Source organism: Erpetoichthys calabaricus, chromosome 6 (genome assembly GCF_900747795.2).
Source record: "Erpetoichthys calabaricus chromosome 6, fErpCal1.3, whole genome shotgun sequence".
In the NCBI taxonomy this organism is placed as follows: Eukaryota; Metazoa; Chordata; class Cladistia; order Polypteriformes; family Polypteridae; genus Erpetoichthys; species Erpetoichthys calabaricus.
In genome coordinates this window covers 205,583,759-205,603,716 of record NC_041399.2, presented here as the reverse complement: position 1 = coordinate 205,603,716, position 19,958 = coordinate 205,583,759, and the positions used below count along the sequence as shown (strand labels likewise).

General features: G+C 41.8%; 1 protein-coding gene across 1 annotated transcript in view; it reads left to right on the top strand.

The window, feature by feature from the left end:
* The window catches only part of myo3a (myosin IIIA), a 458,747-nt gene that overhangs the window by 388,415 nt on the left and 50,374 nt on the right, over nt 1-19,958 (top strand). The window contains exon 32 of the mRNA XM_051929020.1: nt 7,252-7,393. Within this exon, the coding sequence (XP_051784980.1) occupies nt 7,252-7,393 (142 nt within the window). The remainder of the gene's footprint in view (nt 1-7,251; nt 7,394-19,958) is intronic.

Sequence of the window (19,958 nt, the reverse complement as noted above, 5' to 3'; positions counted from 1 at the left end):
TTTTATATTATGTACATTTAAAGGACCATCAACAACAAATTAAATCAAATTAATAATATATTTAACAATTATTTTAAAAGTAAAGTTGAATAAATTGGACTCTGAAACTGCATGAATAAAAGAGAAAGTACCACTTCCAGTTAGTGGAAATAGCCCAAAAGTTGATAGAAATCTACGTTTTGTACTTGTATGCAAGATTTGGTTGACCTAAGTGGCAGCGTACTCAAGTTATCATGTGTACACACACACACACACACACACATGGACATACAGTCATATGAAAATGTTTGTGAACCCCTCTCAGCCTGCATAATAATTGACTCTCCTTTCAACAATAAAGATAACAGTGGTATGTCTTTCATTTCCTAGGAACATCTGAGTACTGCGGTGTTTTCCGAACAAAGATTTTTAGTGAAGCAGAATTTAGTTGTATGAAATTAAATCAAATGTGAAAAACTGGCTGTGCACAAATGTGGGTCCCCTTGAAATTTGCTGATTTGAATGCCTGTCACTGCTCAATGCTGATTACTGGCAACACCAAATTGGTTGGATGAGCTCGTTACGCCTTGAACTTCATAGACAGGGGTGTCCAATCGTGAGATATAAAGGTGTTTAAGATGGTCAATTACAAGTTGGGCTTCTTTCCCTTTGACTCTCCTTTGAAGAGTGACAGCATGGGATCCTCAAAGCAACTCTCCAAAGATCTGAAAACAAAGATTGTTGAGTCTCGTGGTTTAGGGGAAGGCTACACAAAGCTATCTCAGAGGTTTAAACTGTCAGTTTCAACTGTAAGAACTGTAATCAGGAAATGGAAGGCCACAGGCACAGTTGCTGTTAAACCCAGCAGGTCTGGCAGGCCCAGAAAAATACAGGAGCGGCATATGCGCAGGATTGTGAGAATGGTTACAGACAACCCACAGATCACCTCCAAAGACCTGCAAGAACATCTTGCTGCAGATGGTGTATCTGTACATCGTTCTACAATTCAGCGCAATTTGCACAAAGAACATCTGTATGGCAGGTGCTTTGAACTTGGAAAGTGCTTTGAACTGATGAGACAAAAATTGAGTTATTTGGTCAGATAAAAAAGCGCTTTGCATGGCGGAAGAAGAACATCACATTCCAAGAAAAACACCTGCTACCTACTGTCAAATTTGGTGGAGGTTCTATCATGATGTGGGGCCGTGTGGCCAGTTCATGGACTGAGGCCCTTGTTAAAGTCGAGGGTCTGATGAATTCAACCCAATATCAACAAATTCCTCAGGATAATGTTCAAGCATCAGTCACAAAGTTGAAGTTACGCAGGGGTTGGATATTCCAACAAGACAATGACCCAAAACACAGTTTGAAATTTACAAAGGCATTCATGCAGAGGGAGAAGTACAATGTTCTGGAATGGCCATCACAGTCCCCTGACTTGAATATCATCAAAAATCTATGGGATGATTTGAAGCAGGCTGTCCATCAAATTGAACTGAACTGGAGAGATTTTGTATGAAGAATGGTCAGAAATACCTTCATCTAGAATCCAGACACTCATCAAAGGCTATAGGAGGACAGCGTCTAGAGGCTGTTAGATTTGCAAAGGAGGCTCAACTAAGTATTGATGTCATATCTCTGTTGGGGTGCCCACATTTATGCACCTGTCTAATTTTTTTATGATGCATATTGCATATTTTCTGTTAATCCAATAAACTTAATGTCACTGCTGAAATACTACTGTTTCCATAAGGCATGTCATATAATAAAAAGAAGTTGATACTTTGAAAGCTCAGCCAATGATCAACAAAAATCCAAAGAACTTCCAAACTTTTTCATATGACTGTAATTAGACTAATGTAGACTCAGGGAGGTCTAAAACGTTGAGACTCATCAAAATCTCAAAATGGAATTTTTGGACGATTCCAATACTATCCCTATATTTCGTATACAGACTATCCCTATACTTCTGAGCAGGCTCCAGTCAATCATGAAGAATCCACTGCATCCACTGAACAGTATCATCTCCAGACAGAGGAGCAGCTTCAGTGACAGACTGAGGAGATCGTTCCTCCCACACACTATGTGACTGTTCAATTCCACCCGGGGGGTAAACGTTAACATTATACAAAGTTATTGTCTGTTATACCTGCATTGTTATCACTCTTTAATTTAATATTGTTTTTTATCAGTATGCTGCTGCTGGATTATGTGAATTTCCCCTTGGGATTAATAAAGTTTATCTATCTATCTATCTATCTATCTATCTATCTATCTATCTATCTATCTATCTATCTATCTATCTATCTATCTATCTATCTATCTATCTATCTATCTATCTATCTATCTATCTATCTATCTATCCGAGAAAGTAAAAAGGGAAATCTTTATGAATGAGGATTTATTAACAAACAACAAACAAATAACACAAGAATATTTAACAAGAAAGGGGCAAAAAAAGTTTCTCCTAAAAGGCAATCCACAGCAGACAAATCCAATCTGCAAACCAGAAAGATAATCCAATAACAAAACAAAAGAAAATCCAAAAATAGTAAATTCAAACAGAACATAATACTTGCATGAAACTCCACTATAAATGAATGATCTCTGTCTCCTGAGTTTTCTCAGAAGACTGTATATAGCCAGAGGGAGGAGTCAGGAGTGGCAATGTCAAGGTGGCCCCGCCTCCTGGGCTCCACCCATAAAGAACAAAGAATATACTGTAACTATATTTAAAGGCAGAGTAGACCATTACAAAATTACATGTTAAACCAAAAGAAATAACATAAAGGCAAGTTAAATAATAACTTTAAATTAACAAAAATAATAATAAACCATAAAATACACATACAGTGCATCCGGAAAGTATGTGTATTTCATGTGATTTCTCAGTTTTTTTTATTTTTAATAAATTTGCAAAAACCTCAAGTAAACTTTTTTCACGTTGTCATTATGGGGTGTTGTGTGTAGAATTCTGAGTAAAAAATGAATTTAATCCATTTTGGAATAAGGCTGTAACATAACAAAATGTGGAAAAAGTGATGCGCTGGGAATACTTTCTGGATGCACTGTAATTTCAATCTGATACAAACAGCAATTGCCTAGCAGTCCCACTCTGATTTGATTCCTGCCTTTTACCTAAAGCTTCCAGGTAACTCCAGCTTTCTGTGACTTGTAAACTGAATTAAGCGGCTTTGAAAAGTGAATGAATTTATATTCACGAAACAAGGTATTTTGATAATATCAGCAACTCTCACATTGATAAAACAGTAACAAGAAAAACTAATTCAAGCACATATTGACAATATTTTGCTGAAAAGTCAGATTTCTTGTGTTAATAATCTGAGGCTTGGTTAACCACTAAATTTCCAGTCTAATGCGTCTAAAAATCCCATATATAATTCTAGCAAAGAGTGGATACAAAAACACAAAGTCAATTGATATTGATCGGCCATCCCTTTGTTCACATTTTGTGATTGGAGCTCATGAAAGCAGATCAGAAAACACAAATAAGCAAAGACCCCGTGGGGCTGACTGGAAAGACAATGGGAAGCATTTCTGCTGCAGGGGGAGTCAAACAAAAGGTCCCTGATTCCAAACAAGCCACGTTTTAACATTTACATGGTCCTGTTCAGCCTATATACATCGGACTTCCAATACAACTCGGAGTCCTGCCACATGCAAAAGTTTGCTGATGACACTGCTATCGTGGGCTGCATCAGGAGTGGGCAGGAGGAGGAGTATAGGGACCTAATCAATGACTTTGTTAAATGGTGCGACTCAAACCACCTACACCTGAACAACAGCAAAACCAAGGTGCTGGTGGTGGATTTTAGGAGGCCCAGACCCCTCATGGACCCCGTGATCATCAGAGGTGACTGTGTGCAGAGGGTGCAGACCTATAAATATCTGGGAGTGCAGCTGGATTGATAAATTAGACTGGACAGCCAATACTGATACTCTGTGTAAGAAAGGACAGAGCCGGTTATACTTCCTTAGAAGGCTGGCGTCCTTCAACATCTGCAATAAGATGCTGCAGATGTTCTATCAGACAGTTGTGGTGAGCGCCCTCTTCTACGCGGTGGTGTGTTGGGGAGGCAGCATTAAGAAGAAAGACGCCTCACGCCTGGACAAACTGGTGAGGAAGGCAAACTCTATTGTTGGCATGGAGCTTGACAGTTTGACATCTGTGGCAGAGCGACGGGCGCTCAGCAGGCTCCTATCAATTATGGAAAATCCACTGCATCCACTAAATAGGATCATCTCCAGACAGAAGAGCAGCTTCAGCGACAGACTGCTGTCACCATCCTGCTCCATTGACAGACTGAGGAGATCGTTCCTCCCCCAAACTATGCGACTCTTCAATTTCACCCGGGGGGGGGGGGGGGGGGGGGGTAAATGTTAATATTATATAAAGTTATTGTCTGTTTTTACCTGCATTATTATCAATCTTTAATTTAATATTGTTTTTTTATCAGTATGCTGCTGCTAGAGTATGTGAATTTCCCCTTGGGATTAATAAAGTATCTATCTATCTATCTATCTACCTATCTATCTATCTATCTATCTATCTATCTATCTATCTATCTATCTATCTATCTATCTATCTATCTATCTATCTATCTATCTATCTATCTATCTACAAAATATAAGAAAATGAACGGGTGTGTAATTAGGACTGAAATTTTAAAAGGTTCGTTCGTAATAATGTGCTTATTTAATGTATTTAGTCATATTTATTTCCCATATGAAACAGTAAAAATGATAAGAAAAATATATTTTATTAATTATAAATATTAACATTTTGTCTAGCAAGATGTCATCATCAGGCTTTTGTTTGTCCTATTTTCATTTTGTTTTAGGGGCTTTAGTAGTCAAGGAGTCTCATGGTTGCATCTGTTTTGGTGCTGGATTTGTCTTTAACAATGCTATTAAAAGACACCAGTATATTTTTCTTATGGGCGCCACCATTTTAAACAGTATTTGAGGATGGTTGCTATTTCTTTGTTAGGCAGGTTCAATCAGAAGTGTGCGGCACATAACATGCCAGGGACCAGAAGAAATAAAGGTTGTGTCGCACACTTCCTTGATTGTATTCAATCTAAAGCTTAAAATTTTAAATCCTTACTTGATTTTAAATATTTCTCGTTAATGAATTCAAACTCTGCTTTTTCACTACGATTTCAGATAACCATTTTGCCTCTGGTGATGTGTGTGTTTATTGGTTTTTGAATTCCCACCCTCTCTATTTGACTTCGATTGTCACACATACTGAGTCTTGGTTATTTGTTTTCTTGACTTCCTTATTATGACCCACTGCTTGCTGCTTTGATTAAGATTCATCTCCTGATTCCTTTTTCTAACTAATTTCTGATAAAGTCCTGTTTTAAAATTATCTAATAAGTTTTTTAACTGAAGACAAGACTCTTAACCAATAAATGAGGGGGAGACACGGATCTTCCATTTAAAAAGGTACTCCCATGTGAGTTTGAGTATACAACTGGAAAACTGACACGTGAATTATGCGACACAAGTAATGTGAGCTGTTTCTTCTTTTTTTCCATGGACATATTCACATCTTTTGTAGTTATAGAGAATTGGTCAACATTGGCTTGTATAAGATGAGTATCCTTCCATCTTATCCAACCCGCTATATCCTAACTACAGGGTCACGGGGGTCTGCTGGAGCCAACACAAGGCGCAAGGCAGGAAACAAACCCTGGGCAGAGCGCCAGCCCACCGCAGGGCGCACATATACACCCATACACCAAGCACACAATAGGGACAATTTAGAATCGCCAATTCATAAGGCGAGTATCCCCAATCCGAAATTCCAAAATCTGAAATGTTCAAAAGCTGAAACTGTTTGAGCACTGACATGGCATTACAAGTGGAAAATTCCACACTAGGGGTCTATTTTTTATGCCAAAACACATGAAAATGAGTACGCTAAACAAATATGATTTATAAAACACGGCATGCGTGCATTTTTATGCAGTTTACCATTATAAATCTCAGTCATCTTGTTAATGTGTACCCAGTGAAGCTTAGACACATAACTGATGGTTTGGTGGTTTGGGGGATTGGGGACCTCCATGATATATCAGGAGCATAAAGGTATCACTACCCACATTAAAGGAATTGTGTCTCCAAAGTAGGAAGAGCCAGCTCTGCCCTTTCTTCTACTGTATAGTTCCTCTTTGTTCCTAGACCAGTCCAAGCTGTCATTAATGTGGACCTCCAAGTACTTGTAGGAGTGGACAACCGCTACATCCACTCCCCTGAATAGGGACCAGACATGGAGGGTCCTTGGTGCGGTGAAAGTCAATAAGCAGTTCCTTGGTTTTCCTGATGTTTAGTTGAAGACAATTCACAAAGTTCTCCCCCTGACTCTTCTCCTCTGTCTCATCCCCCTTTAATCAATACACCCCAAAATTGCAGAATCATTGGAGAATTTCTGCAAATGCCATGACCTGCTGTTATATTTATTGTCGGAGATATAAAGAGTGAAGAGTAATGGAGACAGGCCTGCACCTTGTGGTGCTCCAGTGTTACTCACACAGTCCTTGGGTCTCACGAAGTTCAGTCTGCCCGACAGTCTATCATCCAGGACACCACAGGCTCATCCACCTACATATCTCTGAAGTGACCCCTTAACAGGGATGGCTGGATGGTACTGAAGGTGCTGGAGAAATCAAAACACATCATCCTCACAGTGCAGTCAGCTTTGTCCAGCCTTGTGGAGCAGATAAATAACTCCATCTTTGTCTGATAGGCAAACCTCTGCAAATCCAGGTGACCTCCCACAAGAGGACTCCTATAACTCAGGACAAGCTCCATGAAGTTCTTCATGATGTGATATGTAAGGGCCACTGGTCTGTAGTCATTAGGTGAACAGGTGTCTGCCTTCTTTGAAAAAGGAACAATGAATTTTGTTTTTCATAGCAGTTGCAATCTCTGAGCCTTAGGAGCAAACAGAACAGGCAACATAGGTCACTACAAAGTTGTTCAGCACAGGACACCACCCGCATATCTCTGAGTTTACTTCTTAACAGAGATGGCTAGATGGTAATGATGGTACAGGAGAAATCAAAAAAACATAATCTTCAAAGTGCTGCCAGCTCAAGTAAACTCACGGATTGATTTTTGATGTACTTACCTTTTTGCACCGCTGTACATAGGAGTTTATCGTGAGGGAGAACAAACATAATTTCTAAAAGGATAAATGTGTTTTTGTTTTTTAATATTATGTCCAAAATTGGATTCTTGCAGATCACTCATTTTTCCGAGAACTACTTGGCTCTGCAGCAGAAACTGAATGAAATTATTCTGGCTCGTCAGCTGAAGCCCTTAAATCATGGTGTTTACGTCAAAGAGAAACAGATGAATGGATTTCCGAAACACCACCCACAAGGTATGTAGTGTACTGAAATGTTAATACTTGTTTAGCAGAGCCTTCTGCACTTGGGCAGTTAATTTTTTAAAAACGTTTGATGAGCAAGCAAATGGAGGGCTCAAAATGTGGTTCATGGCAGAAAGGAATTCTAAATTCAGGTAGCATGGACTATAACGGTACTATTTATAAATGGCCAGAGAAATGACGTACAGGAGTTTTAGAGGGAGCCTTCACTGATTATGGGAGAGCCACTCTTAGTATCCGTGTTAGTAAACGGGGTCAGCAGGAGGCAATAAGGTCTGTGAAAATCCCCTAGTGGGGGTATTCTGGTGACATCAGTCTCAATATCAATAACTTTGTGAAAACCCACTGGATTCTAGCCAGGCCTACAGATAGCAGAAGAATGGCTCTAAAGGGTCAATTTGTAAAGGCAACCCAAAAATGATATTTTTATTTTATAAGTTACTTACCGGGGGCGGCATGGTGGTGCAGTGGGTAGCGCTGCTGCCTCGCAGTTAGGAGAGCTGGGTTCGCTTCCCGGGTCCTCCCTGCGTGGAGTTTGCATGTTCTCCCCGTGTCTGCGTGGGTTTCCTCCAGGTAGTCCGGTTTCATTAGTGATCTTAAATTGTCCCTAGTGTGTGCTTGGTGTGTGTGTGTGTGACCTGCAGTGTGCTGGCGCCCTGCCTGGGATTTGTTTCCTTCCTTGCACCCTGTGTTGGCTGGGATTGGTTCCAGCAGACCCCCGTGACCCTGTGGTTAGGATATAGCGGGTTGGATAATGGATGGAAGTTACTTACCCCATATAGTTTGCAGTAACAGTCAAGAAAATGTTTTAATATGTTTTCAAGCAGAACAAATAAAAACCATTTAAAATATAATAGAGCTTAATGGCAAGCTGTGTTGTACAATGGCAAACAATGTGAAAACATCCATGTGAAAAAGCAAAAATTACTCATGTTACTTGTGTCCATTTTCCATTCGTATAGTTAAAACATGCGAAATGTATTCAAATTAAAATCAAACCAAATCAAATTTTATCTGCCACATACACATTATACATACAGTACAATATGTAGTGAAGTGCTTATTCGTTTTTTATCTAAATTATTATTCACAGCTACCTCTGTAAAAAAGCAGCATACATCATAAACAGGAATACACATTCCCATAATTCTGTGCTTTTGAATTAAAAACATGATTCTTGACCACTTGACCAATAAACACTCTTGTCCAAGGAATGAGGGGGAAAAGAGGATCTTCAGTTGAAAGGCATAGAATTATTAGGCTTCATTATATCAATCTTTTTTTCTCTCATTCAGCCATTGCTACTAACTACATGAAGTAAGTAACACACATACACACACACACATACTGTATATATATATATACAGGGTAGGATTCAAAAGTAATGAGCCTCATTTTGTTCTGACGCGAACGTACCTTGCTGCGTGCCCCACTTGCCGGCGACGGTGGGTGTTGGCTTCACAAAGCAACGGAGCTCCTACCGCTCCGAGCTTTCGGAGCGGTAGGATCGGCCTTGACGGGAACCCCTGTGCGGTAGTGCGTTACACGGCGGAATGGAAAGTTCGTTAGAGCAACGGTACGCGATCAAGTTCTGCTTCCGGTTCGGCAAGTCTCCTTCCGAAACGTTCGCAATGCTGCGACGAAACTTGGACTTTTCAGTATGACCCAGAGACAAAACGACAAAGCTCTGAGTGGCACACCTCAAACTCACCCCGTCCCAAGAAAGCGCGGATGAGCAAATCGAAGACGAAGACCATGCTCATTGCCTTCTTCGGAGTGAAGGGGATCATCCACTACGAGTTTGTCCCGCAAGGACAGACCGTGAATCGATCGAGGACATCCAAGCAAATGTCAAGGCAGCCCTTGCAGCCATCCCGGAACAGGCCTACGTGGACGCCTTCGAGTCATGGAAAAGCCGCCTACAAAAGTGTATTGATGCAGGAGGTGCCTATTTTGAAGACTATTAATTAGTTGTACCAATTTGCTCAATAAATTTGTCTTTTTGAACAAAGGCTCATTACTTTTGAATCCTACCCCTGTATACATGTATAAAATCCAACTTCTGTCTGTCTGTTCACTTTATACAAGAGAACTACTTAACAAATTTAGATCGGGTTTTTTTCTATAATTTGCTTCAACATTCCAGATGATTTTGTCACTTCTCTCATTGCGCTAAGTATCAAAGTTCGCTTGCAGGAATAATTTATTTGCGCTAATCTGAGACCGAGGCTGCTGGCCAAGAGTGACGTCAGTACTGGGGAGCCGGGCATGGCCATCCTCACTCATACGCCAACCTCCGTTCGAGTCAGCCTACCTCTTGCCACATTTTGGAGAGTACCTTGCCTCCACTTAGCTAGCGATACCTGTTTATTTATTGATTTATAAAGTTTGTCTTGCTTCACTACTACACGGGCAGAGCTACAGGGAACAGCTAGTATATATATATACTGTATATATATATATACTGTATATATATTGCAAAGAGTACGAGACACGTGTTTCGCCCTAATTCTGGGCTCATCAGGCGTACACACTCACTGCACCCCCTCTCGGGGAATTGAACCTCGGACGAAACACGTGTCGCGTACTCTTTGCATTATTTGACAGTAAACTATTTCAACCATTCTATGATCTGCTTCTCACAACTGAGGGCATCGTGGCGGATGTTAGCAGACTTGCTGGCCAACCACAAGCGTTACCTGGTGGGTAACCACCCATATAATCAGATTGTGACACAGACTACGAATGAAATGAATATATATATTGTGATAGGTTGAGGTCTCCGTGACCCCTTGAACCCTCTGATCAGATGTCAGACACCATATAAAAGTCCAAATATTACTTTTATTTAGACAATTATGTGCACAAAGCACCCTATACTCCACAACACTCATATAAATAAATCAATAATCAATACAATAATCAATCCTCCTCTCCCAGACGCGTTGCCACCCTTCCACCCAGCTCAGCTCAGCGTACTGGGCTTTCCCATGGTCCTTTATACCCCCTGACCCGGAAGTGGTTCCTGTTCCACAACCCACAAGTCCTTATTCCTCCCGGGTCAGGGTAAACAGTCCTTTTCTTCAACCCGGAAGCACACCGTTTCCTCCTGTCCTGGGATTATGACGTACTTCCGGGTTATAGGGCATGTAAGAGTCTACGGGCTTCCCTACAGCGACTCCTGGTGGTCCCCAAGGCATCCAGCAAGGCTGTGCATAAAAACTACATAGTCCATGAGTCCCTGCTGGAACTCGGGGCACGTCCATGCTGCAGGGAAAGCTGCACCTGGCGGCCTGGGGGTATTGGCCGGAATGAAAAGCCGGCCACATATCACAATATATATATATATATATATTTATATATATATATATATATAGTAAGAAGATGCTATATAGCGCCTGACCCGACACAGTTTGACACGGAGGCATGGGTAAAATAAAATGAACTATTTATTTTCTTCTCCTGTGGGCGCACGTCTTCCCCGTGTCCCACAGGCAATACACAGTCCCAAGCACACTAAATCACACCAGTACTCTTCTTCTTTCCTCTCTTCCACCACCACTCCTCCTCAGCAAGCTTTGTCCGCCTCCACCCGACTCTGGCCGCTGAGTGGTGGTCACTTGCTCCCTTTTTTTGGGTACCCGGAAGTGCTCAAGGTGGTTGATTGCCGACATCCGGCTGCACTTCCAGGTAAGGTGAAACCAGTGCCCAAAAGGGACCAGTAGCTCCTGTTGCAGCACCCCCTGGTGGTGCCTGCAGAACCCCACATAGCTGCACAGAACTTCAACCCCCATGAAGCCCTGGGGGAGTCCGAGGCACCGCTGCAACCCAGGGAGGCTGCCATCTAGCATCCAGGAGGAGATACTGGGCTTCCCACCCTTGTCCCTCTGGCAGATGTGGTGAAAGGGCATCCCGGCCAGGCATGGGCCCCAGCCATCCATCACATCTGGGCTCCTGGAAACTATTGAAATCGAAAAAAAAAAAAAATTGAAATGCAAAGTCAGCGGTTTCGTTTTACGGCCGTGCTCAGCCACCTTGTCTATCAGCGGCTAAGTGAGTTTCTCTCTCCTCAGCGGTTTCGTTTTGCTGATGTGCTCGCCTCGCTTGTGTATTAGCAGCTAAGCGAGTTTCTCTTTTCTTGGCGGTTTCACTTTGGCGACGGAGTCAAGCTGTAGCCTTGCACTTCTTTCTTCTTCCGACTTGTAAACTTGGGGCCGCCTTGCCAGCTCTTTGAGCTTCATGCTGTAGCCTCGCATTTCCGGGCCTCTGTGGTTATTAAAGATCCTTGAGTTTGCCTTTATAAAGGGTAGAGTGTATCTTGATGTCCTGGCTAAATTACCCACCATGGCGTACTCACACTGGCCCCCTAATCATCCCCTGATGGCTCTCTCTCTCTCTCTCACCACTTTACCACCTAACAGCTAATGCAAGGTTCCTGGAAGGCCCCAGTGGGTGCAGGTTTTCATTCTAACCCTCTTCTTAATTAGTGACCTGTTTTTGCTGCTAATTAACTCCTTCTCTTTTCATTTTAATTGACTTATTTTTTAAGATTCGATCCCCTTAATTGCTTCATTCATGCTCTTAATGATGAAATCACCCCCAGTGCTGTTTCAAACCTCGGTCATTCTGCTCTCCTTGGCTATTTAAAAATTCAAAGTCATACACTGATTTACTCCTATAGTGCAAGGAGAATGCAGTCCTGGCATCCATCTTAACTTTCTGTCTGAAATGGTATTGAAATTCAATCTTTACCAATCTATCATCTTGCCAACTTTTATCTTCCACCTGCCTGCAAATGGGGGAAGCAATTATTCACCATCCCCACTTTGGAACAAATCTTTTGCTGTTCCTTGTGGGAGGAGACAGGACATTTATAGATCATCTCCCAATTTTTTTTTGTATCGTGCCGGATGGCTGATTCATGTCACAGTAATTGTTGACTGCAAAGTTTCTAGCAGAAAACAAATATCCCACTTACACAGAAGTGTTGCTTGACGCACCAAGTGTGCAGTAGATTACCTGCGCCTTGAAGAAATTTGGATTTCTTTGAACATTGACTCTGTTTACATGTGCGTAAAAATACTGGGATAAGGTGAGTAACCCGTGTGAAACAAGAAGCAGACACGGTTGATGATGGGGGGAAGGTTCGGGGCATGTCAGTGACCCCATATAATGAAAATAAATCAAAAAAAGAGAACAGTCTTCTGACAAAGATGTCACTGACGTCTTTTCAGACGGGAGTCCGACACTCAACTGACTCAAAGATGGCCAAACAATGGAGGCAATGGATGTGATGTCAGTAGAGGAACCATGACATTCAAGCAATGGTTGATTGGTATTAATGGGTCCAAAGTGTGCCAATGAACTGAGGCAATGTTGTAAAGAGGAGTGGGCCAGCATTTCTCCAAAATAGCGTCAGGAACTGAGAAAATCCTACAGAAAATGTATACTTCAAGCTACTGCTGCTAAATAGCTGGTGGGTCGACTTGCTCTGAGGCTAAGGATCTGTGGTGGTATCTGGAAGGTTGCTGGTTCAAAACCCATTACTTCCAGAAAACATCCTAATCCATTGGGCCCTTGACCAAGACCCTCCAGGGGTGATGTACAATGGCTGACCCTGTGCTTTGACCTCCAAAGCTCATACGAAAAGACAGCTTCCCCTCTAGAATTAATAAAGTATATCAAATGAAAAAAAATTGTTACTAAATTATAGGGTGCATTTATTTTTTTCCCCCACATGGTTTAAGAATGTTTGCTTAATTTAAGGAGATATTGAAATCTGTTTTCTGTATTATTTGGTACCTGAAGCTCGATTTAAAGAGGTTAAATCACCATTGTGATTTAATAATAGTGAGAATAATACTTCTTTACATTTATATAGCCCTTTTCTCACTGCTCAAAGAGTTTTTCATAGTGAGTGGGGAGCCACTTCAAGAATGACTATTGAAGGGTACTGGTTGCCTTTGGATTTTGTAAGGTTGGCCCTGAAAATCAACTGCAGGATGAACCACTAAGTACTCATGTTAGGAGCTACAGGTACTACTGAAAGAAAACAAATTGGAGGTGAGTGTGTGCATTAGTTCTATGATCTAAATGTTGAGGTGAACAATCGAAGCCAGCATTTCCCATAAGCCAGCAGGATTCATGTTTCCTTTGTGCTTGATTTGAAACTTACTTATGTTTTTCAATTTATCTACAACACTGTCGGGCAACTGGTGCGAGTGCGCCGCGGAATTTTCTAGGGGTGCCGCGAAAACTTTTGTAAAATATTTAAAATTGCTAGTGTTTTTGAACTTTTGGAAGCTCTTATCTCTGTGAGCAAATTTTTTCAACACTTACGGAAATGAAGTCTAAGAAACGTGAGAGACTTCAAATGATCGACAAGGAAATGCGCGTCTGTCTTTCAAAAATTGATCCTCGCATCAATCTCATATGTGCTGAAAAACAATCTCAACGTTCACATTAATTAAATTTAAGATTTATCCTTTGATTCCTTTATTAATAAAATGTCTTTCAAACTTGTAAAATTAACTGTTTTTATTGGCGATTGTACATAGATTGTGTCATCACGACTTTATTTATGGGCAGTCCCTCAGGTGCGCAGCGAAAGAAAATTTTTGGACTTAGTGCGCCGCAACTCGAAAAAGGTTACCTTTTGCTGATCTACAACAACAACAATATTTATTTATATAGCACATTTTCATACAAATAATGTAGCTCAAAGTGATGAAAAAAAAGAGAAAAATAAAGACAAAGTAAGAATTAAAATAAGACAACACTAATTAACATAGAATAAGAGTAAGGTCCAATGGCCAGGGAGTCTACATTTGTCAGAGGGCTAGGACCGCCAGTGAAGAATCAAATATCCAAAATATGATCATACTGGTGATGAGCAAACCTCGAAATAGTATAAAACTCCACATGCCTATATTACTGATCAGCATTTTTTCAAAGTTTTGTGAAAAAGAGTAATTTTGAACACCTTGTATCCCATTAGAGGGTGAACCCCTGGTGTCGGCTGATATGACATGCACAGCTTCATGTCTTTCTGATCAGTTTTAATGGAGACACCTCTTGATTTGCTCTTTATCATAAAGGTGTAATTTCGTGCACAAAATATGGTCCAAAAATGGTCTGAAAATAAGAGGTTTTCAGGTTTAGAGGGCCACAAAAATGGGAGAATTCTAAAAAGCTCAACTTCTTTCGCAATTAGACACCAAGAATGGCTGAACAGCATATCATATGTAGAGATTTTTTTTTTGTGAATCTCGAGACTGAAGTGATTTCAAAGCGTTCAGAAGGGATTCCTATGAACATAACAATCAAAGTGTTGGAATGGCCAAATCAAAGTCCAGGCCTCAATCGTACCACTAATGTGCAGCATCCACCTGGATCATGTGACGACAGCCATTTTTGCACCAGTACGCTCTCCACAAATTAGCTGTTAGGTGGTGAAGTGTTGAGAGAGAGAGAGACAGCCAACAGCGGATGAATAAGGGACCAGAAAGACTAGGCCATGGTGGGCAATTTAGCCAGGACATCAAGATACACTCTACTCTTTATTAAGGTTGCCCAAAGATCTTTAATAACCACAGAGAGTTAGGACCTCAGTTTTACATCTCATTCAAAGGATGCTGCCATTTTTACAGCGCCATGTACCGGTCACTGCACTGGGGGATTGGGATCCACACACAGACATACGGTGAATGCCCCCTATTGTCTGTTTGATACTCAGCTGACTCAAAAATGGCCAAACTTCTGGTCATATGTGTTCCAGAGGGGTGGGCAACGTATGTGACATCAGTAGAGCAACTTGTGGCATTCAAGTGATAATTGATTGGTATTAATGGGTCCAAAGTGTGCCAAGAAAACATTCCCCCATATCATTACACCACCGCCACACGAGCTTGGACAACTGACGCAAGGCAGGTTGGGTACATGGATTCATGCTGTTGGTGCCAAATTCTGATCCTACCATTGGTGTGTCTCAGCAGAAATCAAAGTTCATCAGACCAGACTGCGTTTTTCCGTTCTTCACCTGTCCAGTGAGTTTGGTGAGTTTGTACCCACGGCAGCTTCGGTTGTCTGTTCTGGGCAAACAGGAATGGAACCTGACATGGGCGTCTCTTGCTGTAACCCATTTGCCTCAAGGTTTCGAAATGTTGTTTTGCATTCCAAGATGATTTTTTGCTCATCACAGTTATTGGTTGTCATCTGAATTACCGTAACCTTCCAGTCAACTCAAACCAATCTGGCCATTCTCCTCTGACCTATTTTATTAATAAGGGGTTTTCATATACAGGACTTCCACACGGTCCTTCACACCATTCTGAATAAACCCTAGAGACTGTTGTGCATGAAAATCCTAAGAGATCATCGGTTACAGAAATGCTTCAACCGGCTCATCTGGCACCAAAAAAATAAACCACATTCGAAAATCACTGAGGTCACATTTTTCCCCCAATCTGGTGTACGATGTGAACATAAACTGAAGCTCCAGGCCTGTATCTGCATGATTTTATGCATTGTGCTGCTGCCACGTAATTTGCTCGTTTAGTTAATTTCATGGATAAGCAGGTGCAGATGTGCCTAATAATCTCTGAGTGTATCTCCACACTCACCAATTAACTTACCCTGGATGTCTTTGGGTTACCCTGAGAAGTACCCACACGGAATCAAGGAGAATAACTAGCCCCCCTAATGTATTTTAAAGCAGGAGGCATAGTGATTACTACACTGGGTGCTTTCTGTGTGAGTGGACCCTGTGATAGACTGGTGCCCAGTCCAGAGTTAGTTCCTGCCTTGTGTCAAATGCTGCTTGGATGTGCTCCGGACTCCACAAGTCTGAATTGGATTGCATTGAATTTTGAGAGTTTTGTGCAAAGACAGGAACTAGGATAAGAACTGAATTCAGTCCACAAGAGGTTTGAAGCTGTAGAGCTAAAAGCTGTGCCATTGTGCCGTGCTAATTCTCCTTAAATACAGGGTGGCGCAGGGAAATGGGAAATGTTCAATTGACGTTCAACGCACGAATAAACACATTGCAAAATACATTTAATGATGAAACGTATTGTACAGGATATACAATTAATGATGGTAATCAATTCAATATTCATGTTTATGTTTTGAAGAAAACATCATGAAGGTGTTCTCCATTTCCCAGTACACATTCTGACAGCCTGTTGTGGAAATTCTGCTTTGCTCGACGAAACATGTCAAGAGAAATGCCAGTGATTACCTCTTCAATCCTCCTTTTTAGTTCGCCAATGGTTGCAGGACGTGTGCAGTACACTTGGCTTTTTAAGATGTCCACACAGGAAAAAAAATATAAAAACAGTGAGATCTGGGGATCTCGGAGGCCATAGAATGCGTGAAATGACGCGCCTTCCAAACAATCGACGAATAGCTGCCATTGATTGTCGGGCAGTATGGCAAATGGCTCCACCTGGGGTCTTCTTTTTTTAAGGCTGAAGCTGTTTCTTCGAAATTACATACCCATGTTGTAATCACAGGAGCATCGTAACTGGTAATGACGCTGAAATTCCCTTTGTACAGCAGTCACACTATCACCATTCTTATAAGAGGCTTTCACAGCGAACACTCATTGTGCACCACTCCACTGCTCCACTACAACTAATGGCAAGGGGTTCTAAACGAGGCTGAATTGGTCTCTGTCACACACGTGCCAGTAGGAGGCAGCTAACGGGTCTGAGTAAGTGTAATTAAACATCCAACCAGGGGGCGGCAGAGTGTGCTGACTGTCTTTCTCAGTTTCCTATAGACCTTTCCCAGGAAATCCTGCAAGGTACCGGGGCCTCAGAAGACATCACTTCCGGAGCCGGCCCCTTTGCTGGCGTCACTTCTGAAGCCGGCCCCTTTGCTGACATCACTCCCGAAGCCGGCCCCTTTGCTGACGTCACTTCTGGTTCCGGCCATTTTGTTGACATCACTTCCTCTACAGGCCTTTAAAGCCTCCATCTTGGGCAACTATAGTCAGTTCTGTTTTTGGACTCTGTGATATGCACAACGTGCTACTTATTTCAAACTCTTTTGCAGCTGGGAAAAACAATATACGGGTGGCTGCCCCAAACCTTTATGATGTCTTGGACTCTTGATTGTCACATCCCAAACAACTGCCGACGCCCCAGGGTCGCCAACACCTAGGTCTAAAATTTCCCATTTCCCTGTGCCACCATATATAATTTTGAAAGTTAATTTTTTCTCTGTCTTAAATGTTTTGTGGTCTTCTGGCTCATCTGGTCCTTCTTTTACCCTCCAGCATAGGGGTTGACTTTGTGTTGAATGAGAGGCTGCTTATGGAGTCCCAAATGAGGCACATTACGTGCATTGTGAGCGAGCGTCAGTTGTGGCACTACGGCCACGTGGTGCGATTCCGTGAGGGTGATCCAGCTCGTAAGATCCTCATTGCTGTGGACCCGAGCAGTCACATCAGGCCAAGGTGATACCCATGTAACAGCTGCTTGTGGCAGATAAATGGTTATTTCTGAGGGGTGGGATTGGGCCATGTGTCTTTCTGGGGGGGTTGCCAACCAGGATCCTGAGCTATTTCATCGTGTGGTGGGTACGGCAACATGCTGTACTAGTGCATGCTCCGTAACCTGACCTGATAGGTCCTCTACTTTGGCTGTGTGAATGCTATTGTGACCAGCAGCAAGGAAGCAGTCGAGAGCAGAAAGAAATATTGGGGTACCACCCTGGTAACCCTGTTTAATTGTAACAAATGAAACATACGACTAAAAAGATGCTGATACACCTATCAGCCAACTGCACGTTTAGCTATTCCTTCTTTCTTAGTTCTGTAACTCTTAACAGACTTGTGTCCTGATCGGTAATCAGACCACCTTCCAGGGCCACCATTTTATATGGCTCATTACCTAGAAGGTTCGGAGCTTGCACCAAATGTCGCAGCTGTGTAGAAGTGTCTTCACTGAGTATCTTTTTGCGGTGTGTGGAGAAAGGAGAGGATACCTACTTAAGATTGCAGATGATACCAAGATAGATGGATTGGCAGATAATTTAGTATCTGTTAAATCATTACAGAAGAATTTGGACAGCAGACAGGCTTGGGCAGACTTGTGGCAGATGAAATTTAATGTCAGTAAATGTAAAGTGTTAGATGTAGGAAGTAAAAATGTGAGGTTTGAATACACAATGAGAGGTCTGAAAATCGAGAGTACACCTTATGAGGAGGATTTAGGAGTCGTAGTGGACTTGACACTATCAATGTCCAGGCAGTGTTCAGAAGCCATTAAGAAGGCTAACAGAATGTCAGGTTATATAGCGCCTTGATGTGTGGAGTACAAGTCACAGGAGGTTCTGCTCAAGCTTTACAACACAGTGGTGAGGCCTCATCTGGAATCCTGTGTGCAGTTTTGGTCTCCGGGCTACAAAAAGAACATAACAGCACTAGAGAAAGGTCCAGAGATGAGCGACTAAGCTGATTCCAGGGCTACAGGGGATGAGTTATGAGGAAACATTAAAAGAGCTGAGCCTTTTCAGTTTAAGCAAAAGAAGATTGAAAGGAGACCTGATTGAAGTGTTTAAAATTATGAAAGGAATTAGTCCAGTGGATCGAGACTGAGTCATTAAAATGAGTTCATCAAGAACAAGGGAATGCAACTGGAAACTTCTTCAGGTTACATTTTTCACCAACATTAGGAAGTTTTCCTTTACACAGAGAACCACAGACACTTGGAATTAATGACCAAGTAGCATGGTAGACAGTAAGACATTAGGGACTTCCAAAAAAAAAAGACTTTACACCTTTACTGGCGGCATCCTCTCTTGCCCCAGACTGGTAATGCTTAACCTCAGTCCAGCTTGTCAGGGGACCCCTAGTAGCCCATGTGTAAATCTGTATAGAGCTGAGCTATAATATGATTGTGGTCTTGTGGCTCATCTGGTCCTTCTTTAACTTCCCACCATAGATGCTCTGCATTTGCTGTGTGAATACTTTGGTGACTGGCGGCAAGGAAGCAGTGGGGATCAGGAAGAAATGTGGTTGCACCATTCTGATAACTCTGTTATAACAGGCTAAACATACAGTGCATCCGGAAAGTATTCACAGCGCATCACTTTTTCCACATTTTGTTATGTTACAGCCTTTTTTCCAAAATGGATAAAATTCATTTTTTTCCTCAGAATTCTACACACAACATCCCATAATGACAACGTGAAAAAAGTTTACTTGAGATTTTTGCAAATTTATTAAAAATAAAAAATTGAGAAAGCACATGTACATAAGTATTCACAGCCTTTGCCATGAAGCTCAAAACTGAGCTCAGGTGCATCCTGTTTCCTCTGATCATTCTTGAGATGTTTCTGCAGCTTAATTGGAGTCCACCTGTGGTAAATTCAGTTGACTGGACATGATTTGGAAAGGCACACACCTGTCTATAGAAGGTCCCACAGTTGACAGTTCATGTCAGAGCACAAACCAAGCATGAGGTCAAAGGAATTGTCTGTAGACCTCCGAGACAGGATTGTCTCGAGGCACAAATCTGGGGAAGGTTACAGAAAAATGTCTGCCGCTTTGAAG